The sequence below is a fragment of the Neovison vison genome, chromosome 1 (genome assembly GCF_020171115.1).
Source record: "Neovison vison isolate M4711 chromosome 1, ASM_NN_V1, whole genome shotgun sequence".
Lineage (NCBI taxonomy): Eukaryota > Metazoa > Chordata > Mammalia > Carnivora > Mustelidae > Neogale > Neogale vison.
The window spans coordinates 251,688,187-251,712,213 of NC_058091.1; the positions used below are offsets into that span (position 1 = coordinate 251,688,187).

At 53.3% G+C, this 24,027-nt stretch overlaps 1 protein-coding gene across 2 annotated transcripts; it reads right to left on the reverse strand.

Moving 5' to 3' along the window:
• Positions 1 to 357: 357 nt before the first annotated feature.
• FGFR4 (fibroblast growth factor receptor 4) lies at positions 358 to 11,299 on the reverse strand. Of its 2 annotated transcripts, XM_044228796.1 has the most exons (18): positions 11,168 to 11,299; positions 8,168 to 8,311; positions 7,201 to 7,464; positions 7,029 to 7,109; positions 6,739 to 6,905; positions 6,027 to 6,150; positions 5,336 to 5,526; positions 5,054 to 5,192; positions 4,534 to 4,727; positions 4,276 to 4,421; positions 4,068 to 4,189; positions 2,779 to 2,889; positions 2,507 to 2,697; positions 1,985 to 2,107; positions 1,823 to 1,893; positions 1,477 to 1,614; positions 1,149 to 1,254; positions 358 to 1,050 (listed from the first exon to the last, which is right to left on the reverse strand). In XM_044228796.1, exons 2-18 carry the CDS (start codon positions 8,256 to 8,258, stop codon positions 904 to 906), a joined length of 2,406 nt encoding a protein of 801 aa, XP_044084731.1. In that variant the 5' UTR covers positions 8,259 to 8,311; positions 11,168 to 11,299; the 3' UTR covers positions 358 to 903. The 2 variants fall into 2 exon arrangements, with proteins under 2 accessions (XP_044084731.1, XP_044084741.1); XM_044228806.1 differs by lacking the exons at positions 5,336 to 5,526; positions 6,027 to 6,150.
• Between the last annotated feature and the right edge of the window lie 12,728 nt (positions 11,300 to 24,027).

Here is a 24,027-nt window from a genome sequence, read left to right on the forward strand (position 1 = left end):
CTTGGTTAATGCTGAGCAGATGGGGGAGGGGTGCTGCCAGCTCCCTTAGGGACAGTCCCAGGGCAGGCACAAGCACACGCATGTGCAGAGGGTACAAGAGTTTCACCCGGTGGAGAGTGCCGTGTGGACTCCTCCGCCATCAGCGCTCATTCAGACCATTGCATACATGAGATGGTGCGGGCAAGACAGACCAACACAGAGGCGCACACAGGTTTCTGGGGGCGCCCTAACGTAGATGTGAACCCAAGGCCTGGCACAGAGCCCTCCATTTGTATCAGACAAAACTCCCAGCTTGGGGAATCCCTCCACCCTGTTTCCCCTCCATCCGCTGCAGGGAAGACACCAGGAACACAGAGGTTTATTTCAAAAATAATTTATAAAAGGCCATTTGCTTCTGTGTTTTTGGCAGGCTTCCAGCTGCTCAGCAAGGAGCACAGGGACCAGCGTTCTTTCCACCAAGATGCTGGGACAAGCAGCAAGGGGAGGCAGGGGAGACTGGGGGGAATGGGGTTCAGAGGTCCAAGACCTCTCTTGGTGCAAGGAAGCAAGGAGGTTTAGGACAGCTCTACAGCTAGGTCCAGCCAAACCCCTGGATCAAGGACTGAGTGCTAAGGCCCAGGAGGCCAGGCGGAACCCCAACACTCAGGCCATTAGAACACGGGGGCCATAAAGCAAGGGCAGGGCCTTAAGACTGGGGTTGAAGTCTGGTATGGGAATCTGAGGCCAGAGCAGAAAGCCTCAGCTAGGAACCCCAGGAATAAGAACGGACCTCCCCAAAGCAGAACTAGAGATCTGGGACAGTAGCCTGCAGGGGCCTGGGGCCAAGGTCAAGCACTGGCAGGCTGCAGCTAAGCTGGGACTGGAGACTGCCAGCCTGTCTGACTACACAGCCTTGGGGCCCACTCATGTCTGCCCCCCCGGGAAGGAAAAGGCACTGGGCCCCAGGGGTAGGGGGTCGTGGCAGAAGACAGAGTCGCTGGAGGAGCAGGTGCTGCTGGCATCCCCACCAGCTGGGGAGTAGGGTCCAAAGGTCAGACGGAGGTCTAGGTACTACAGGGAACAGTGCTGGTCAGTCTCAGTGCTCAGCTGGGATGAGGGCCTGAGGGGAGTGGTCAGAGAGGGCTCACGGGACAAGAGGGGAGCAGTACCTCCTCGGAGACGGCCAGCAGGACCTTGTCCAGTGCCTCCACCAACTGCTTGAAAGTCGGCCTCTGGGAAGGTGCTGCGTGCCAGCACTCCCGCATCAGCCCATACCTGGCCGAGGGGGTGGAGGGGGCGGAAGGTCTGAGTTAGGGGCAGGCTTTGATGAGGGGGTCAGTAGGGCCACTCAGGGGAAGGGCATGGAAACTCGGCTAGGACCTCCCCTTGCAGCTGAGGAGGGGATGGTGACAGTGAATTAGGAGGCTGGGCCCTATGGCCAAGGTCAAGGCAGAGGATAAGGACTGTAGAGTGGGGGAGAGGAGGGTGAGGCCTCACAGCTCTGGGGGGCAGTTCGGGGGCCGATCCATCCGATGCCCTTCCCGCAGCAGTGAGAACAGCTCCTCCACAGGGATGCCAGGGTACGGGGAGCCCCCGAGGGTGAAGATCTCCCACAGCAGGATCCCAAACGACCACCTAGAGGCAGAACCAGGGCTCAGCAGGGTACAACTTTGCTCCCTAGTCCTAGGGCTGGTATGGGGGACCTCGCAGGCATGATCCACCATGGAGTCTGGCAGCACTCAGATCCTAGGGTTTTATGACCTCGGGCAATTGCTTTGCCCTTTTTATGGGGTAGGGTAGTAGCTGCCGGGAGATGTTCCAGAGCCCTGAAACCAGGACTTACACATCAGTCTGGTGTGTATAGACTCGATCAAACAAGGCCTCAGGTGCCATCCACTTGACAGGCAGGCGGCCCTGGATGGGAAAGGTAGGGGCAATGACACCGAGTCCCACAGGTCCTGGTATCCTCCACCCGCCCTTTCCAACTCTGCCCTGCCTCCCTCACATTGCTGGTTTTCTTGTAGTAGTCAATATGGTGGACGCCACGGGCCAGCCCGAAGTCAGCAATCTTCATCACATTGTCCTCTGTCACCAGTACGTTCCGGGCAGCCAGGTCCCGATGGATGCACTGGGGGTAGAGCAGGGGACTTAGGTTTATTAGGACGCATGGCTGGATGCTGGGCACACTGTACTTTCCAGTAACCCTAGGGGAGGCACTATCCACTTGTTTCATAGACGAAGAGGTCAATATTCAGAGGGGGAGACTAAAGCTGCCTTCAGGGTCCACCCTCTCCCTCTCACATGGCCTCTTCCCTTGCCCCGTGAGTTAGGGCCTGTGAGAGGAAGGAATGGGGACAAGTAGTGTCAAATGTATAAGTATGGGGGGTACAGAAGGGTTTGGGAACATTTAGACAGGGCAATGGAAAAGGGGCGAGAGGAAGAAGATGAGGACATTCAGTGTTGGGGGGCAGGAAAGTGTACAGATGGAGCAGTGAGAATGGTCCAGAGTGCTGCCCACCGCCCATACCTTCCTCGACTCTAGATACTGCATGCCTCGGGCCACCTGGTAGGCGCAGGAAACCAGGGCGGGGAAGGAGAGCGGCCCCTCACTGCTCCTCGGACTGTCAGGGCTGAGATCAGGGCCTGGGGGCCGCCGGGCCCGCAGGAACTCCCGCAGGTTTCCCTTGGCGGCACACTCCACAATCACATACAGAGGCCCTGTCGGTGGGGGGACAGGGAGGCTGCGGAGGCTGTAGCTCCACACCCCCCATCCCTGCCCTTAGCCCCATTCCAACGCACCTTCCTGAGTACAGACGCCCAACAGATTGATAATGTTCTTGTGCCGACCGATCAGCTTCATCATCTCCATCTCAGAGACCAGGTCTGCCAAGTCCTTGTCGGAGGCATTGTCTGCGGGGGGTGGGGAACAGCCAGGGTGACAGACATGGCAGAGCTAGGACAGGGCCTGGATTGCCGGACCTGAATCCCCAGACCTGAATCCCTGCTAAGCGGTGTGGTCTTAAAAAAGTCTCCTAACTTCTCTGAACCTCAGAAGTGTCTTGTCTCCAATGGGACAATGGATCATGCCCCACCCACCGCTCACGGAAGTTACAGGGAAGCACCAAGATCAAGGGTCTACAAAAGGTGGGCCTGTCTGTGAGTGGGACCAGGAAACAGAATTCTGAAAAGGAAGCTCTATCTGGAGGCTTGGCGTTAGTTCCTGAATGTGGTGAGAGCTCTTGGGGGCAGGAGGCAGGCTGGCGCCCTGAGGTCAGACTGGGGCCTAGAGACCATCTGGCCTGGGAATTCAAAGAGCCGCCAGTGGGGTGCAGCTAGGGGAGGCTGGGAAGAAGCTGCTCCAGATTCTCTTGAGAAGGCTGAGGAGCAGGCGCTGACCTGTGGCCCTGGGCCAATGACAAACCCTCCCTGCCAGACCTCACAATGCACATTTCTCAATCCCTGCCTCCCAGAAAGTACCAGGTGGCCCCAGCTGTGCAGAGGGGATGGGGGAGCAGAACAGCGGTTTGGGCTGCTCTTGTGGAGGAGGTGGGGGTAGCAGTGAGAGGCCCTGATGGTAGGTCCCCAGGTATCTCCTGTGGACTTTGGGGCTGGTGCTTGGGCTGTTCTCCCGGAGTGGTGGACACCAAGAGGACGGATATGGGAAGGGCCCAGGGTAGGGAGGCTGAAGGTGTGGTTTGGGGGTACTCGGGAGGAATGAGGTGAAGCCTGTGAGACTGCCAAGGTTACTTGAGGCCACGGCTGATGTGGGGCTAGGGCTGAGGTGGGGGTGTCTGACCCCCTAGTCACCCCAAATCCTTGTAGTCATCATCCTCCCAGTGGGTAAGGTTTTATATACCAGGCATTCTCCAGGAACCTCAGGCCGGGAGGTAGGAACTACTGTTTACCCCCAGGTAACATGTGAGCAAATAGGTTCAGAAACGGCTTGCCAAGGTTGGTAGCAGAGTTGGGCCCCAGGCCCAAGGATGGGATACTGCAGCCCTTCTGGCCACCAGTGCTCAACTGGCAGCACCATGAGCCTCTTCTGTTGGTCCCAAGGCCACAGCACGTCCTTCGGGGCCACCACTCACCCTTGAGCATCTTGACGGCTACCGTGCTGGCTTGGTCAGGCTGGGCAGGATCCATGCCGAAGGCCTCTGCACGCACCACCTGCCCGAAGCAGCCCTCACCCAGCGGCTTCCCGAGCACCAGCCTGGAGATGAGACGGCCGAGGCCTCAGCCACAGAACGTCCTTCCTGCCTGGAGCCTGAATGCCCATCCTCCCTCTGTGCTGCATACCTGTCCCGGGGGAACTCCCACAGTGGGTCGAGAGGTAGGTCTAGACTCACAAGGCCAGCGAGCAAGGGAGGGCCACTGGAGGAGAGACGGACACCCCGCACCAAGGAGGAGCTGGACTTGGCTGAAGAGCCCGACTCCAGGGAGAACTGGAAGGTGGGTGACCCGGTCAGCCTGCTGGAGCTGAGCTGGGGAGGCGGGTGGGCAGGCCGAGAGCTTCGCTATGGGGGACACGGTAGGGGGTAGGGAACAGCATGGTACCTGCCGGGCTAGAGGGAAGCGGGACAGCTTCTGCACAGTGGCGGGCTGCCTGGGGTGCCGGCTCAGGAGTACCTGCCCTCGATACAGCCCGGCCAGCAGCAGGAGGACAACCAAAGCCAGAGAGCCTGACACGTAGAGAATGATGTCCGTGTACCTGGCCTCAGGGGCCGCTGCTGTCCATGTGAGGTCCTCCTCTGCCCACAGACACATACATAGACAGAAAACTGAGCAGTCAGTGGTTGGATGGCCAGCTCCACATCCTCTAACTCAGACCTCACAGCTCCCAACACCCACCGAGACACTCACCACGAAAGCTGCAGTGACACCCTGTCCTGCGCACCCCTAACCCAGGGGAACACATGGCAGTCCCACAGGGACACACACAGAAGCACTGCGACACGCGGAATCGAACACACAAACCCTCATGCCATGTCCCGAACCCCACAGGCCGAGGGACACAGTCCGCTGCTGGGGCAGAGCAGGATTCCTGCAGCCCCTCCCGGCCCCCTCAAGTGCTCACCTGGCAGCACCGTGAGCCAGGCTGACTGGTAGGAGAGGCCGATGGAGTTGCCCGCCAGACAGGTGTATTCGCCCGCATCCTCAGCTGACACGTTCCGAAGATACAGGACTTCCACCTCTGAGCTATTGATGTCTGCTGTCTGGGGACAGGGAGGCGGACATACTCAGGGGTCAAAACAGGGCCAGGGGCCATATTGTGGCCAGGAATGAAGCGGGGGGCCAAGCCCGTACCCCCACGCCCCATGGGAGAGCAGGAGGGTTCAGGGGCTGGCGGGCGCCAGACCTTCAGGACTTGCACGTAGGGGAAACCATCGGCGCCAAAACTGCTGCCGTTGACGACGATGTGCTTCAGCCACTGGATGTGGGGCTGGGCGTCACTGTACACCTTGCACAGCAGCTCCACGTCGCTGCCTGCCACAGCTGTGGTGTTGGCAGGGAGCCCCGCATGCAGGATGGGCCGGTGCGGGGACCGCTCTGGGGGCCAGGCCAGGCGGTCAACCCTGACCAGTGGCATCCACAGAAGCACCCTGGTCACCTGCTCTCAGCTCAAGGGAGGGAACTTCCTGATATGCAACTCAGACCTTGTCTGCCCCCTGCTTACACTGCTGCAACCTTCCATGGCTCCCTATTGCCTTTGGTGGTCAAGGACCAATTCATAGTCTAGTATTCAAAACCTCTCCACACATGGCTCCCCACTTAAATGCCACACCCCAGGCATACACCTCTTCGCAAATGCATGTTTTCCTTACATCTAGAACCTTTATTCAGCCTGGGCCTTCTGCCTGGATGTCTTTCCCACCTTTTCTGCTCAGCTGACCCCCGTTCTTCCAGGCGAATATGACCACCACCCCCACCCCTGAACTTCCCTCTGACCTAGGGCAGCTTGAGCCCATGTTGCCGGCCAGACTGTGCGCTAGCCGAGGGCAGTGTCGGGGCTCCCACCCCCAGAACACCTTGCCTGCCCGTCCGCTCACCCAGCACATCCAGCAGATAGCTGTAGCGGATGCTGCCCATTGGGTTCTCCACGAGGCAAGTATATGTGCCACGGTCCGAGGGCACCACGCTTTCCATCACCAGGCTCCAGTGCTGGTGGCGCAGCTGGGGGCAGGGAAGCATCTCTGAGTGGCCATTCACCGGTACCCATCCAGGGGTCCAGGGCGTGAAGGGGGAAGGAAGCGTCTGTGAGCAGCCATTCACTGGTGCCCACCCAGGGGTCCAGGGCGCAAAGAGGCTAGATCCTGCCCACAGTGGTCTTCTCAAGTTCTCCAGGCCCTGGGGAGGCCAGGCCAAGGCCAAGAGGGATCTGAACCTTTGGTTTGTGCCTCTGAGTTTTAGCATGGCTTCTTCTTGGTTGTACCACCTGGAGCCAGTGATTGCCCTCTCAGAGTCCCAGCTTCCTCACTGCACCCTGGAGCCGACCCCATAGGGTCTTAGGAGAATTAGTTGCTGAAACGCCCTACCTGCCAGTCAGTGAGCCTTCCCACTTTACAAGGAAAGCTGAGGCTGAGAGATTAAGTCACATGCAGGAGGGTGGCGGAGTGGGGACTTGAATCGAAGCTGTCCCCGTCCGCTCCTTAGGGCCCGCAGCTGCCTTCCTCACTGGAGAAGGAATGACTTCTAGGCCGGAGCAGATCAATGGGAGAGTGAAAATGGTGGAGCAGATGGTCTCGGAACCTGGGGACTCACCCGAATGCCTCCAATGCGATGCTCCCCATGGAAATCCTGTCCGTCTTTAAGCCAGCGGATGGTGGGTATGGGGTTGCCTGCCGCCGGACAGCGGAACTTCACAGTGTTCCCAGCAGGCACTGCGTGCAGTTTCTTCTCCATGCGTTGAGGGTGTGTCCAGTAGGGTGCTGGGAGGGACGGGGAAGGCAGACTTACTGCCCCCAGGATAATCACCTGTTTCCACACAGGTCCCTTCTTCTCAGTGACCAGCTGGGAGGGAGGGAAATGAGTCCCTGAGGACTCGTACTGACCTTGCTGCGGGTAAATGTGCCCATTCAAGGGGCCCCCATGAGCCTTAGGGTCCTCACTGCCATTGCTGGAGGTCAAGGAGTCTATGCCAGGGACAAAGAGAGCCGTCTGAGGTCTAGGATGGGGACTGTCTCTCTCCCCAGGCACCCTTTAGCCCCTGCTAGACCCCCTTACCATCCACAGCCAAGGTAACATTGTGCAGGACAAGCATGGAGCCTCGTGCCAGGCAGAGGTAGCAGCCAGCATCCTCCGGTAGGAAACTGGCGATCTCCAAGCGGCCCCTCCAGCCTCGTACCCGGCCAGCAGGTGGTAGGCGACTGCCCTCCTTGTACCAGTGGCCACCACGCTCAGCCCGCCCACAGCATAGCCGCACAGGCTGCCCGAGGGCCACGGTCAGCTCCTGCTCTTGCTGCTCGGGGCCAGGGACCAGGCAGGGCTCTGTGGGCCAAGGACAGAGGTCAGCGAGCCCCCCAGAGCCCCAGCTGAGGGAACCCTCTGTGTATGGGGAACATGCTGCACAGGCGGGACACAGCATCCCTTGATACATGCTGGAACCCCACTGCTCCTCAACATAGACACCTGTCATCACATGCTACCGACACTACATAACGCCACTGCCATGCCTCTGGTGCACATCACACACACGGTGCATAGCACACATGCTGGACTGGACATGCCATTGCCACACACACACACACACACACACCCCACATGCTAGAGGTGCCACACCTCACCAGCACACACACAGCGGCACAGCACATCCACAGTGCATACACCACACATGCTGCTGGGACTCCCAAACCACACACCCAGTGCACGGAACACACACGCATGCATGCGTGCGCGCGCGCGCGCGCACACACACACACACACACACACACACACACACACACACGGCAAGGGGCTCACCACCAGCTCTGCAGCCCAGCTCAGGACCCTTACCCTGCAAGGCCATTCCTCTCTTGTGGACATAGAGATAGGTGGATGCTTGCTGGGAGCCAGACACTGAGTCTTAATGGTTGAGTCCTGCCCTGCTGTCACCTACTCAGGGACTGGGCCAGGTCCTTCCCAGCTTTGCTCAGCTAGTAGCCCCCCTCCAGGTACCCACCCCTGCCCCCTTCTCCCACCTTAAAGGCCATACCTAGCTGCATTTCCTCAGAGGCTTCAAGGGACAAAGTGGGAGCCCCAGGCACCTCCACCAGGACCCCCAAGAGGGCCAACAGCAGCCACATATCCTTCCTGCCGCTCACAAGGACCCAGGCTGGGCTTAACACCAACTGCCTTCCTGCAAAGGAGGGAGAAGAACTCCTGCTATGCAGGCACCTTTGGGGGTGCTATTCCCCTGTTCTGCAGACGAAGAAACTGAGACCGGAAGTGGTCAGAAGACTTGTCCCCCCCATCCTCACCACACAGAGCAGTGCGGCAGAGATCGGGCAGACACTGGAAGTGGCTCTGCTGTGGCCAGAGCCCAAAGCTTCTTCATAGTAGGTTGTGCAGGGGGGCAGGGCCAGGCTTCCTGCTTCCCTCCGGTCCTGCTGAGACCCTGGCACAAGTTCACAGAAAGGGCAGTTTGGGGATTCTTTTCTCGGAGGAAAGCAGAGAATGGAGACATATCTTCTGCTCGCTCTCAGCACACATAATTTATTTTTTGCTGAATAAATGAATTTATTGCTGAAGAACCGGAAAAAAAGAAAAGAAATCTAATACAAGGCCAAACTTTAGCATCTGGATGTTATCTGATCTGACCCACACTTCTAGCACTGCTGACATTTTCATGGCCAGCTTTGAATACCTTCAGTGGCAGAGCACTCACTCCTAACACAGCAGCACATTCCATGGCGATCAAAAGTTCTTCCTCATTCTGAACCAGAATGGCATGCTGGGAATACATCTGCTTTTTGTGTCCTCACAGCTCCCTTTGAGGCAACACGGGCTCTGTGTCCAACAAAGCCCAGTTCGAATTCTGACTCTTACCAACTTACAAGTCCCTGTCCCTCTTGGGGTGCTGTCCTCGGAAGACTGATTGGAGGATAAAAGAGACCATATAGGGGCTGAAAACACAGAATGTTGGCATGTTCTTCCCTCCTCCCCCCACCCCTTCGTGATAGTCACCCTGGGTCTGCCCTTGGCCAATTACCTCCCATTCTGGTGTTCCTGTCAGATATGAGGTACACACCCACCCTATCCATATGCCACCAAGGATGTCTCCATCTTCCAAAAGGAACTCTCATAACAGCCCCAGCTGGGGCAGGGAAGAGGTGACCAATGCAGTCCCAGGGGACTACTGGCTACTACCTGGGGCTCCGTAAGTCAGGAGGCACTGATGTCTCTGAATCTACCTTGCCCAGGAAGCTCACTGCACTCTCTCTTCAGCCACTGCCCCCCTTCCAGATCTGGCTCCAAGGCAGGGGGCACTCAGCTTGTCCTAGCCAAAGCTATCATCTCCTCCTTCCAACTGCTCCTTCCCTGGGTTGCTTCTGCAGCTTGGGCATCATTTCTTCCCATCCGCCTTCACCATCCCCCCCTCCTCGCCCACTTCCAGTCCCATTTGCCTCCTCAATCCTTCTCCTGTCCATCTCACCTCCTTTGCTTGGACCCAACTCAGGCCATGGTCATCTCCAGCTTGGGCCTTTGCAAATATCTCCCTTGACACTCCGGCCTCCACTCTCCAGCAGGGCTTTAGAAATTACAAGTATCTGCCATGTCACCACCCTATATCCCCCAGTTCTCAAGCCCTTAATGGCTGCCCATATCCAGCAGGATCCAATCCACAGTTTATCCAGCATTCTGGGCCTCCCTCCTTGCCCTTGTCCTTGTCAGTATCTTTGGTTGCACAGTCTGCTCCTTCAGCCTCTTCCGCACTAAAGCCATTGGCTTTCAAAACTGGGCATGTCTTCTCTCTTGCATATCCATACCTCTGTGTCCCCATTTCTCTCTCTCTCTCTCTTTTAAGAATTTATTTATTTGGGGCGCCTGGGTGGCTCAGTGGGTTGAAGCCTCTGCCTTTGGCTCAGGTCATGATCTCAGGGTCCTGGGATTGAGCCCCACATGGGGGGGGGGTCTCTGCTCAGTGGGGAGCCTGCTTCCCTCCTCTCTCTGCCTGCCTCTCTGCCTACTTGTGACTTCTCTCTGTCAAATAAATAAACAAATTCTTTTAAAAAAATTTATTTATTTGACAGAGAAAGATCACAAGTAGGCAGAGAGGCAGGCAGAAAGAGAGAGAGAGAAAGAGAGAGAGGAGGAGGAAGCAGGCTCTCTGCCGAGCAGAAAGCCTGATGTGGGACTCGATCCCAGGACCCTGAGATCATGACCTGAGCCGAAGGCAGTGGCTTAACCCACTGAGCCACCCAGGCGCCCCCCATTTCTCTTCTCCACCTTAACCAGATGCCACTGTCCTTGCACCCACCCCCCGTTTCCATGGCCCTCCTCCACAGAATCCCCCCAACCTGCAGAGCAGCCCTCTGGGTCCAAAGCTCCAGCTGGGAGAGGGGACAGGAAGCCTAGGGATTTTATTCCCATTCCTAGGCTGCCCTGACCTTGTAACCTCAGGACCCTTCATTGTCGGATCACACCCAGCCACAGACAGACCGACCCACCGCCTTGCTCAGGGGCTGAGCGGCCTGACTCTGGCATCAGACAGTCCTGGATTCTCTTCCAGCCTCCCGCATTCAAGAGCTGGGAGAACCTGGAGCAAATGACTGCACCTTTCGGATCCTCAGCTTCCTCATCTCTACTCGGGGCGCGCAGACGGTCCAGCAGAGGGACCAGGCGCTCTCCTCCCTCCACCCCTACCCGGTCACCCTGGCGGGAGATGCGAGTCGGCAGGTCCTGAAGAGGTGCTGCAGAGACAGCCGGCCCGCCCCCGCTCGGGTGGGCAATGAGTAACCAGCTCCATGGCCAGGGTGCTCTTTGGACGGAGCGGGACAAAAGGCCCTGTGTGCGCTGTGGGTTACTGATTTACCGTCTCCTCCACCCCCCCTTCCGAGAGGACGCCCAGGTCTCCAGTGCTGGGAGGGGGCAGCTCTCTGAGCCCCGCTGCCGCTCGCCCTCTGGCGGTGGGGAGCGCACCCTGGGCCCGCAAGGGCTCCCGGCTCACCTCGAGCCTCCGCGGTCCCGCTCCAGGCACAAGGTCCCGGCTCACCTGGGTCCTCCGCCGCCCCGCTCCCAGCTCCGGCCAGTCCTGACACCCGCAACCAGCGGGGACCGCAGACTCAGCCGGGGCGCTCCTCCGCCCCCGGCCAGAGAGCCAGGAATGCATCCGCGACAGCGGCTTGGCCGCTGGAGGCCCAGCGCCCCGCCCACCTCGCGCCCCGCCCCTCCTGGACCAGCTCTATCCTGACAGCGGCTGGGCGGGGGTAAAACCCAGCGCCCCGCCCACCTCCAGCCCGGCCCCTCCTGAGCTAGCTCTATCTAGACAACCAGGACGCGGTGTGTAGCACAGCATCCCGCCCACTTGGAGACCAGTCCCGAAACCCAACGGAGCCGGAGCCGAGTGGCCCACTGGGCCAGCCCAATCCCGGGCCCCGCCCCAGCCTGCTACACACCCCGTCAGACTCCGTCTCTTTTGCCGCTCCCAGACCAGGCTTCCAAGTTCTAGTGACTTGTCCTCTGCTCTTCACCCTTTTTAAGGTACAACACCCAGCAGTTCTTTTTTTTTTTTTTTTTTAAAGATTTTGTTTATTTATTTGACAGAGATTACAAGTAGGCAGAGAGGCAGGCAGAGAGAGAGAGAGGAGGAAGCAGGCTCCCTGCAGAGCAGAGAGCCCGATGCGGGACTCGATCCCAGGACCCTGAGATCATGACCTGAGCCGAAGGCAGCGGCTTAACCCACTGAGCCACCCAGGCGCCCACACCCAGCAGTTCTGATGGGCGAACCTCAACAGACCTTAGCCCAACCTGGCTACTCTGTCTTATGTGCAAACACCATACAGTGGCTAGGAGATCCCCTCTGCCACCAAACATCCCCATTCATTCTCTGCACAACCTTTGGTGTGATATTTGAAATACAAAATATGGCAAGGCCTAGCTGGCTCAGTCGGTGGAGCATGCGACTCCCATTTTGGGGTTGTGAGTTTGAACCCCACGTTGGGTGTAGAGATTACTTAAAATTTTTTTTTTAAAGGACGTCTGGGTGGCTCAGTGGTTTAAGCCTCTGCCTTCGGCTCAGGTCATGGTCTCAGGGTCCTGGGATGGAGCCCTGCAAGGGGCTCTCTGCTCAGCGGGGAGCCTGCTTCCCCCTTTCTCTCAGCCTGCCTCTCTGCCTACTTGTGATCTCTCTCTCTCTGTTAAATAAGTAAATAAAATCTCCTTTAAAAAAATCTTTTTAAAAAAGAGATTTTATTTATTTGAGTGGAGAGGGACAAAGGGAGAAGAGCAAGCAGACTCCCTGCTGCGCAGGGAGCCCAAGGGTGGCTGGATCCAGGAACCCTGAGATTATGACCTGAGCCAAGTCAGGCACTTAACCAACTGAGCCACCCAGGTGCCCCTTAAAAATATAATCTAGGGGCGCCTGGGTGGCTCAGTGAGTTGAGCCACTGCCTTCGGCTCAGGTCATGATCTCAGGGTCCTGGGATCGAGTTCCGCATCAGGCTCTCTGCTCAGCAGGGAGGAAGCCTGCTTCCCTCTCTTTCCCTCTGCCTGCCTCTCTGCCTACTTGTGATCTCTCTCTGTCAAATAAATAAATAAAATCTTTTAAAATATATATGTAATCTAAATAAATAAGTTAATTAAAAAATAAAAGGAAAAGAAATACATATCTGAATGTATCTACTACCCCTTTAAAACTTTCCATTAGCTTCCCATAATGATTTTTGGCATAACCTGGCCCCTGTCCATATCTCCATACAAATCCTTCATTTCTTTCCTTGCTCCCACTCTACCTCTGCGCCTTTGTACATATGGTTCCCTCTTCCTGGAATGAAGTTTGCCCTCCATGTCTGCTTGGTTCCATTTCATTCTTAGATGTCCGCTCACTTCCTCAGAGAAGCCCTCTGGACCTGCCAGGCTCCTCTTAGATACCTTCTGTCCTGTGAGCATGGAGAAAGAAGCAGGAAGTGAAGTGACTCAGAGCACAGATTTCAGGACTCAAATCTCAACGCCATCACACTTGGAGTAACCTTGGCAGGTTAGTTTTCTAACCTAGTTTTCATTTTCTCATCAGTAAGGTAAGTATAATGCTAGCATTTTCCTCATGAAGTTTTTGCAGAGTAAACATGTGTAAGCTTGTAGAACACTGCCTCCTTGGTATATGACACTTGCTTTGTAATGTTAACTATGACTAGGACCCGTTATTTCTTCATTTTCATGGAACATTCCAGAACTGTAACTAAACAGTTATGTAAATAGAAGGCAGGAACTGCCTACAGACTTCAACATTGTATCCCAAGTGCCTGACACACAGCAGGTACCCCCAAATAGTTATGCCCCACCTTGCTCAGGTCCGCCTCACTTGCAAGCACCTTTCCCCTTGAGCAACTAAACTGTGGCCGAACTAGAAGGGCAGCTGAACTTTGACCTCTGCCTGAACCTCACCTGAACTCTAAGCCCTCCGTTCCTCAGGAGACTTCTTGAGGAGAAAGGGAACACCTTGGTTGGGTCTTAGACTCCTCTCCCCGTGGCGCTCCTGATGGTGGACACTCTGCCCTAAGGCAAGCAGCTTCCTTTCCCATTGTTATGCGGAGGAATCGAGCTCTCTCCTCCCCGACTGCCTGAAGGACGAAGGTTTTTCCTTTGCATAACTAAAAAGCCCAGTAAAGTGATTTTTTTTCCTTTTCAAACAAAATAATCGTCTCTTCCCAAAGACAAATCAGAAAGTAATTGACTATCTTTAAAAAACCAGCTTGTTCTGATTCCTCTGGTTCAGGCTCCTTCCTTGCTGGAACACCTGGAAAGGTTGACTCTCCTGGCACTGCCGGAGCCCAGCGAATGGAAGCCTGCTGCCCAGAGGGGCCTCACCAGACCTCCCAGACTCCTGGAGAGATCCAGTTCCCCACCTCTGGTCCTCTGCTGGCTCCCCTTAGTGAATGTGGTTGTTGGGGGGTGGGGTGAGCTGTCAGCAGGAGCTGGACCCCACACAGCTTTCATTCAACTTCCAGGCACTTCTCAGGCTTACCTGAGCCTAAGGCAAAGGAGAGGTTTTCATAGCCCGGGCTGAGCAAGCTCCCTGCTTCCTGAGATGCGCATGTCCCTCAGACTGGCAACCTATACCTCCCACCCCCCAGGTCTGCACGACCCTTGTCCGCCTCCCAGCCCACGTTCGGTGACCGCTCACACTGACCCTCTGCGGCATCTGATGCTCTTTCACGTCATTCATTCATACACACATTCAGTTGCCAGGTGTCAGTTAAAGGTTCATGACATGGTCTGCGCTGTTCCAAATCGCTGGGCAGGGCAGGGGAGGGGGTTGGGGGAAGCAGGCCTCCGACCCGGCCCCTCCCCTTCAAGGAGCTGCTGACACTGTAGTGGGGAGAGATGGTTAAGTAAACAGAGCCCACAGGAAGACATGCTGAGGGAGTCTGGGAGTTTGTCTCCCCATCATGGCCTCACTCTCTTGGTAACAATCTTCCACCAGTTACATTTGCAGTCTTCCTTTCAAAACTTTCAAATACAGCCTCTCTCTCTCTCTCTTTCACACACACACACACACACACACACACACACGCCTAAAAGCTCAGGAGCCTGCCATCCTAAGATCTTGCCTTTGGTCTGCCTCTGCCTCTGCCTCAGTTTCTCTATTCAGGAAATGGACACACTCCTGCTTTCTTTTCCCCAGGGCTGTTGGAGGAAGTGAATGAGTTAAGAGCTGGGACTAGGTTTCAGCGGAACAGGAAGTGGGGAGGAAGTTCTCGCCTTGGCTGAGCTCCCACTGTCTGCCAAGTGAAATGCTAAGTTAGCTAAGACACCACTTCACTTCCTGCTTCTTTCTCCATGGAGGACAGAAGGTTATATATGCATTATATCCTTTGATCCTGCCCACAAACCAAACGGGGTTAGAATCCTTAGCTCCATTTTGCAGATAAGGAAACAGAAGCTCAGGCGGATGGAATGACTTGTCTAAGGTCATTTGGCAGGGCGATTGGCTGGCTTAGTTAGTAGAACATGTAACTCTTGATCTCAGGGTCATGAGTTCAAGCCCCACATTGGACACAGAGCTTAATTTAAAAAAAAGTAAAAAAAAAATAAGGGGCGCCTGGGTGGCTCAGTCGTTAAGCATCTGCCTTGGGTTCAGGCCCTGATCCCAGGGTCTTGGGATTGAGTCCTGCATCAGGCTCCCTGCTCAGTGGAAAGCCTGCTTTTCCCTCTCCCACTCCCCTTCCTTGTGTTCCCTCTTTTGCTGTCAAATAAATAAATAAAATCTTAAAAAAAAAAAAAAGAAAGAAAGAAAAAGACAATTAAAAAAGAGTAAACAGGGGTGCCTAGGTGGCTCAGTGGGTTAAGCCTCTGCCTTCGGCTCGGGTCGTGATCCCAGGGTCCTGGGATCGAGCCTGCATCGGGCTCTCTGCTCAGCAGGAAGCCTGCTTCCTCCTCTCTCTCTGCCTGCCTCTCTGCCTACTTGTGATCTCTGTCTGTCAAATAAATAAATAAAATCTTAAAAAAAAAAAAAAGAGTAAACAAATAAAGTCACATAGCAAGTGAACAACAGCTTTGAGCCTTGAATCCTGATCTCCTGGGACAAAGAGGGAAAGCTCAGGATGACTCTCCACAGAGTTGGGCTTTTATTTTTTAAATTTTTTTTATAAGATTTTATTTATTTATTTTTTTATTATTATTTTTTTAAAGATTTTATTTATTTGACAGAAACAGATCACAAGCAGGCAAAGAGGCAGGCAGAGAGAGAGAGAGGGAAGCAGGCTCCCTGCTGAGCAGAGAGCCTGATGTGGGACTCGATCCCAGGACACTGAGATCATGACCTGAGCTGAAGGCAGCGGCTTAACCCACTGAGCCACCCAGGTGCCCCAAGATTTTATTTATTTGACAGAGAAATCACAAGTAGGTAGAGAGGCAGGCAAAGTCGGGGCAGGGTCGAGGGTGGGGAGCAGGCCCCCTGCTGAGCAGAGACCCCAATGGGGGGACTCAATCCCAGGACCCTGGGAACAGGGCCTGAGCTGAAGGCAGAGGCTTTAACCCACTGAGCCACCCAGGCACCCCCAAAGTTGGGATTTTTGATGCGACTGCATCAGCTTGCTTTCTGTCCCCATCCTTAACTTCAGCCCAGGAAGATAAAGACTCACCTGAGGGTGAGTGTGGGAGGTGGCTGGGGCTGGGCACGGCTCTCCTTGTCCATTTGGCTGGTACTGATAGGGCCCCTATGAAGTACCAGGCCCTAGGCAGAGGTTTGCAGATTCTGGGCTCCTGAAGTGCAAGGCTGGGCCAGGAGGGACTCCTGAGGCCAGGCCCTGCCCCCCACCTGCCTGAGAGCAGAGTTTGGGGGAGGGGGCAGACGTTGCCTGGTGCCGACCATGTTGCTCTTGGATGGCAGCCGGGCCCAGGGAACACTGGGGCTCTTGTGCAGAAGGGCTGCCCTGAGCCCCTGCCCAGGCCCCATTCCAGCCCAGGCCTGGTCCAAGCCCTGGCCTCTGAGCCAGTCCTGTGCTTTCTTGTCTTCTTTCCTTGAAAATTATTTTTATTTTGAGAAAGTTTTAAAAAATATATATAAAAAGCACAAGGTAAAATCATATACTTGCTACTCAGACTTGACAATTGTTACTACTTCTTCATTTTTTCTAACCCCTTTTCACCCTGGCTTCTCTCACAGACTCCAGGGAGGTCTGGCTTGGCTTGTCAACATGGAGGTGAGGCTGAGAGCCAGTGAGTGGTGAAAGGTTGGGTGTTAGAGCCAAACAGATAAAGGTTTGAATCCAGAACACTTGGGACCTTCGACAAGTCACTTAATGTTAAGCCTCAGTTTCATTTTCTGTAAAATGGGAATAATAGCTTTTCTGTGAGGACTCAGCGTAATGATGTATTGAGTCCAGGGCCAATGCCTGGCACATAGCCCATGCTCAGGAACAAGCAGCCAATATTAATAATAGTAGCTATGGGTCTAGGTAGGACCTACCCAAATACATGAGTAACACACTTTTGTGACCAAGAAGGAGGGACTGTGACTCCTCACAGGGACTGTGACTCCTGTAGGCTGCCAGGGCTTCGTGGTGGAGGCAGGGAGCCTGGGGAGGAGGTGGGCAGCCTGGGAGAGGATGAAGCCAGATATAACAGATGGGCTAGGAGTAATCCGAGGCTCTCTTTGGGATAGTCCTGGTTTTCCCCAGAGTCTTAGCTGCACTCTGGCCCTCTCGTTCACTGGTCCCAGACACCGTGGACCCATGTCTTGGGGAAGTTTTCAGAGGAATAGGTTGTCAATCTAGCAAGACTCAGCTCTCTTGAGGCTTGGGCCTACAAGCCTCACACCTCCTGGGGCTTGGCATGCATATATTTTTGGAGGAGATAGGGGCCAGGGCAGCTGTGAGGTGGCAGTACTGGGCAGGAAGTGATCCAGGGCTGGTAGTCAGAATCAGGAAAGAAGCCTCAGAGAGGCCCTCACACTTCTCTACCTTGCCTCATTCCTACCTGGGTCATATAGGATTTTGTCTGGGCACCAAAACCAGAAAACCTAAAATGCCAAGGGCTTTAATGAAACAGGTTAATTCATCCTTCATTAGTCCCAGGTCTCCTGAGTCTGGGAATGGGTGAAGGTGGGTTTGAAATCAGGGTTGAGGTCCCTTTAGTTCTCTATACTTTCCCCTAATGCTTACAAAATGATGGCTTCAGCTCCTACCATCACATTTGTGCTCAGGCGGGAGGAAGAGAGAAGCCACAAAGAGTGGAATCTCTATCCAGCAGCTTTGGATTTTATCTCTGAGATATTCTGAGATTTTTATCTCTGTGAGACTGTGATACATTGCCACCCCTAACTGGAATGGAGGTCGGGAAGTTCTGCTAGAAAGAAGGGGGACTGAAGGGCCTCATAGTCTCTGTATCATCAATCTTCTCTTCAGTGCCCAGATGACTTCTTTATTATTATTATTTTTTTAAGTAAACTCTACCCTCAGTGTGGGACTCAAACTCACCATTCCTCCAGATCAAGATTTGCATGCTCCCCTGACTGAGCCAGCCAGGGGCCCCACCAAAATGACTTCTTCAAAACATAGATTTAGGGGCGCCTGGGTGGCTCAGTGGGTTAAGCCGCTGCCTTCGGCTCAGGTCGTGATCTCAGAGTCCTGGGATCGAGTCCCGCATCGGGCTCTCTGCTCAGCGGGGAGCCTGCTTCCCTCTCTCTCTCTCTGCCTGCCTCTCTGCCTACTTGTGATTTCTCTCTGTCAAATAAATAAATAAAATCTTTAAAAAAAAAAAAACAAAAAAAAAACACATAGATTTAGGGGCTGAAGTGTCTGCCTTTGGCTCAGGTCATGATCCCAGGGTCCGGGGATGGAGCCCCGCATCAGGCTCCCTGATCTGCAGAGAGCCTGCTTCTCTCTCTCCTCCCCACTTTTTCTTTCTCTTGCTACCTCTGTCTCTCTCTTTCAATTTAAAAAAATAAAAATAGGGTGCCTGGGTGGCTCAGTGGGTTAAGCCGCTGCCTTCGGCTCAGGTCATGATCTCGGGGTCCTGGGATTGAGTCCCGCATTGGGCTCTCTGCTCAGCGGGGAGCCTGCTTCCTCCTCTCTCTCTGCCTGCCTCTCTGTCTACTTGTGATCTCTCTCTGTCAAATAAATAAATAAAATATTTAAAAAAAATAAAAATAAAACACAGATTTAACCAATGCTCTCCTCAGCTTTAGCTACTCTTTCTCTCCCTCCTTCTGGTATCCCCACCTCCTCTGGCACTGGGGACCCTTCGAGAATGGTCTCCGCTGTCCCCCCTCCCCTCTCTGCAGAGATAGGTGTTCTGGGTAACCATTGTCCTGAGCTCCGGGTGAGCCCTCCTGATACTGTGCTGGAGCCCATGTACCTGCTGTCCTTACTGCTGCGAGTGTCCTTCCTTGGTCCTGCCTCCCCTCTTCCATTCCCTCCAACCATTGCACCAGACAACTGCCATTCAGCTTTCTGGACTCCTCTTAAGTGTTCCCTCTTCTCTGAGAACCTTCTGGACCACCTTGAACTAGACATCTGAACACTTTTCCTTTCTCTGAAAACAACTCTCTATTTTCTTTGAGGTTCTGGCCTTCCCCTACTCCCAGTCCACCGGGATTTGGGTGGAGCCAACTTCTCCCTGGTTCCTGTGGTGGGCATGTGTCCCTGGACTTGGCTGATGAGAATATTCCATCCCCAGGCTATTATTATTGGGTCAGGGATGAGCATGTGACCCACACAGGGCTAATGAGAGCCAGTCTGGGTCTTTTACTGGAACTAATGGGAAACTAACACTCTCAGAGGTTACTGAAGCATGAATATGGAAACCTAGTGGTGCTTGAGAGAGCCTCCTTATGAATGAGGCCAACACAGGAAACAAGAGGACCGAGAGATGGAGCATGCCTTGATTTAGCCATGCCCGAAGGCAGAAATTACTACTTTGAACATTTCATTAATTTGATCCAAATATTTTTTCTTAAGCTAATTTCTTTTCTTTTTTTAACTCTTTATAAATAAAAGGCCTCTAATAAATTCCTCCCAGTAGAAATGACTCCTCCCTCCTTTGTGTCTCCACTATGCTCTGTTGGCTTCCAGGCCATAATAGTCACCTGTTTACGTGTCAGCGAATTCATCATGTCATTGTCCTGTTTCTTTAAAACCTTTCAACAGCTTCCTGTTTTTTTGTGTTTTTTTTTAAATTTTAAGGATTTTATTCATTCTTTTGAGTGAGCGACAGAGAGACAGAGGAGAACACAAGCAGGGGGGAGTGGCAGGCAGAGGGAGAGGGAGAAGCACAGTCCCTGTTGAGCCAGGAGCCCTAGCTTGTGGGGCTGAGATCCCAGGACCCCAGGATCATGACCTGAGCCAAAGGCAGATGCTTGGCCGACTGAGCCACCCAGGTGCCCCTCCAGTTGCTTTTAGAATAAAGACCTGTATTAGTTACCTACTGCCACATAACAAATTACCCCCAAACTTAATGGCTTTAAATAACAAACATTTGGGAATGCCCTGGTGGCTCAGGGATGTCTGGGTGGATGAACTTAAACTGGCTGGAAATTGTTTCCTTTTTTTTTTTTAGCTGAAAATCTTCATACACCCTGAGGGACCTGGGTCCTGCCAGTTCTCTTTCTTTGTCTGGTGACACTCTCTCCCTCTTTCAAGGTGAGAAGCACCATCTTGCCTTGGGACCTTGGCACATGCTTTTCCCTCCACCTGGAACATCCTCTCCCTACCTCTCCCTGCTTACCCATGGGCTAATTCCCATTCATCCTTCAAGTCTCAGCTTGCCTGTCACTTCCTCAGAGAGACCTTCCCTGCCCTGCCTGCCCCTTCCCCCCATGCCTGGCTCAGACCTCCTATTATATGCTCTGGCTACACTGGCATTTTCCTTCTAACATTTTATCGCAATTGGAATGAGATCTTCTAGGGTATGAAATTGTGTCTCATTCCAGGGTTCTGGCATACAGTAGGGGCTGAGGAAATATAAATTCCTCTTCCCACACAGTCTAGGGACCTCTGTCTTACCCGAACAACCCTCTGCCACATGCTGCTCAGCTGCTATCAGACTTTCTGACTCTCAATATTTTCATTCAGGTGCAAGTAACAGATACCCCAACTCAAATGGGCTTAAGCAAAATGATGACTTTATTGTTTTCTGTAATTTTTAAGAGATTTTATTTATTTATCTGATGGAGAGATAGAGAGAGAGAGCACAAGTAGGCAGAGGGGCAGGCAGAGGGAGAAACAGGGTCTCCACTGAACAGGGAGTCTGATTCGAGGCTTGGTCTCAGGACCCTGGGATCATGACTTGAGCCAAAGGCAGTTGTTTAAGTGACTGAGCCACCCAGGAGCCCCATGTTTTCTGTAGTTTTAAAGTCCAGGGATGGATCAGCCTTTAGGAACAGTCAGACCAAGACTCATTCTCTTTTTTGCTTTCTTCCCTATGGCTCCATTCTCTGGCAGGTGCTCCCCAAGAGGTGACAAAGAAGGCTACCAACAGCTCTGTGCTCAAAACCTTCCCATTTAGCAACTCCTTCACACCTATTCTAGCAGAAGCCAGGAGGGTGGAGGTCATCTCCACCCAGACCACATCAGCTGAGCATGGGGTTCCTCAATAGACACCAGGAGGCCCCAACAGGTATGGTTACTATACTTGGTGATTCTGGAAGTTCAAACATAATAAACCATTCCCACACATGGTGATTTAAAATGTTTAATGTTCCTCACAATTCTGTGGATTAGGTGGGCTCATCTTGGCTGTTCTCCTGCTGGTCTCTTCTGAGGTTGTTTATGCAGGGCTGGATGGTCTAAGATAGTCTCCTTCACATGCCAGGAGCTGGCTTGGCTGCTGGCCTTTCTCCACATGGTCTCTCATCTTCACTTGGTCTAGCCCAGGCTTCCTGTTACAGTGGCAGGAGTGAAAGCTGTGAGGCCTAAGTTCTAGCCTTGGAAGTTGCACAGGGTCACATCACTGCATCCTCTGATGAGAGCAAGTCTTGAGGCCAGGTCAGGTTCCCCATCTCAGTGGGCTGAGTGACAAAGCCACATTGCAAAAGCGCACAGATGCAGGTAGGCAAATGGCCTCCTGAAGGCTATTAGTGAAACAATCAACTCTACTCATAGCCCCTCTCTTCTAGGTCCTTGCACTTACTCTCCTTCCAACCTGGGTCCTTTGACCTTGATAACCGATGGAGGCTCAACAAATTTTATTAAGTTCTTACCAGCCCATACCCACTTTTAACTTATTCATTAATTGACTCAATCACTAAGCAGTTGTTAAAGCAATCACCATCCTTTGCTGGGCACCAGAAACCCACTATGATAAGACCCAGTTACTGTTGTCAAAGAGTTTCTAGTCTAACAGAGGAGACAGGGAATTGAACAGATCATAACATATATTAAGGGCAATGCTAGAGGGGGCACAGGGCATCTGAGAGCACAGAAGGACACCCAACTCAGCTTTGGGGGTTGATTATCCTTTTAGGGTCGCTGGGTTGATAGAGAAGCTGGAAGTTGTATGAGACAGTACTCCTGGGGCACCTGGGTGGCTCAGTCGTGGTCCCAGGGTCCTGGGACCAAGCCCCACATTGGGGAAATCCCTGCTTAGTGGGGAGCCTGCTTCTCCCTCTCCCACTACCCCGCTTGTGTTCCCTCTCTCACCGCCATCTCTCTCTGTCAAATAAATGAATAAAATCTAAAAGAAAAAAAAAAAAAAAAAGACAGTACTCCTGGTCATGATAGAAACCCACCTTCAATTGCCTTAAGGAAAAAGAGTATTGACTCATAACTAGAAAGTCCTGACAATAGTGGTTTCAGGCCTGATTGGATCCAGCTGCTCATCAGAAATCAGTCACTTCTCAACTCTCAGCTGTTTTCTTCTGTGATGACTTAATTTTCATGCAGATTGTCTTTATGTGCTGGCAAAGATGGCTACCCACAGCCCCAGACTTATTCTGATTGCCCAGGCTTAGGTCACGGCTTCATCCAGGGAGTGGGATCCATCTCTCAGGGTTACAGGACTACAGGTGGAAGAATGGGAGAGAGATATTACCCATGGGAAAACAGTAAGAGAAAAGTTGATGAGTAGGGCGGCCATCAGGTGTTCTCCTGGGCAGGTGACTGGCCTTCAAACAGTGTCCTCTGGAAGGAAGTGTCCTGAAAGAACGGGGAGGGGCCCTTTGGAGGTAGAGCGAGCTGGTGTGCTAACAAAGATGTGGAAGCACAGTGGTCAGTTATCTCCATTGCTACTTTTTGGTTGTGTAACCTCTCCCAAATTCTGCCTCTGAGTTTCCACTGTGAAATCAAGCCTTTCTGAGTTGTCTTGAGGGCTAAATGAAATATCAAATACAGGGGCTCAGGAAAAGTCATCCTATTCTCTTCAGTCTTTAGTCAAATAGTGAGGTCCTGGGACTGATCTACTTTGCCCAGGGAGGGGGAAAAAAAAGCACGTTCTCCACCTAGTGGCCACAAGGGTCATTGCGCTGTAGCAATGACCCATTTACAGAACTGTCTAAGGTTTCTTCTGAGTTTTGGAGACTCCGGACAGATGAAGCAGCATTTATGGAGGACAGCGAGTCTTAGACAGGGATGCACCTTGAATGTGGACCTGGCACAGGACAGAGTAGGTGAGGTTGTTAGGTGAACAGATGGCCAGCGGGAGAAAGTGTTTTTTCCTATTCTATTTGACACTAGTGACAGCTAAACAGAAGGAAGGTCTGGTCAGGGATGGGAACAGCTCATCTAGTAGAGGCTGCTGTGAGGGAAGGACTTTGTTACCTGCTTTGGGAAGAACCTCTAACTTCCCATCACTACCTCTTCAGCACTTGGGCTCAAACTATGACTTCTTACAACTTCTACCTGACGACAGCAAGGCTTCAGGTCACATGAAGTTGGTGGCAGGGTTCATACCAACACCTAGAGACCCAGAATCCCAGACCAGTATCCCTAATGACATGTTTCATGGCTACTATATGGCTGAATACACAGCTGGGTGTCTGCACTGAGAGGTTATTACATCCCAACTTGCTTTTCATCCAGCTCTGGGTTAAGAGCTTTATATGCATGATTCCATTGTCTTCTCCTCGGATGTCTTTGGCTGCAGAACCTGAGGTGCCCTGAGGTGCCTGGGATAAACTGAGGTTCCTTAGCAGAGAAAGGTGATTTCTGGCTGGAGCCCAGGGAAGAACAATCTCCGGTTAGCATGCCCCGCCCCCTGCCCCAATCAGATTGAATGAGGTTTCTGGCATTTCATAAATCATTGACACTTCATACAGGACTCTGTGCCAGATGCCATCTGCTTCTAGCCTCACATTCCCAGGGAGACCCAGAGCTTACTTCAGGCCAATAATATAAGGAACATTTACATAGTCCTCATTTTCATAGTATCTGTCACTGGTTAGGTACCATAATTGTTTCATATGTATCTATTCTTTTA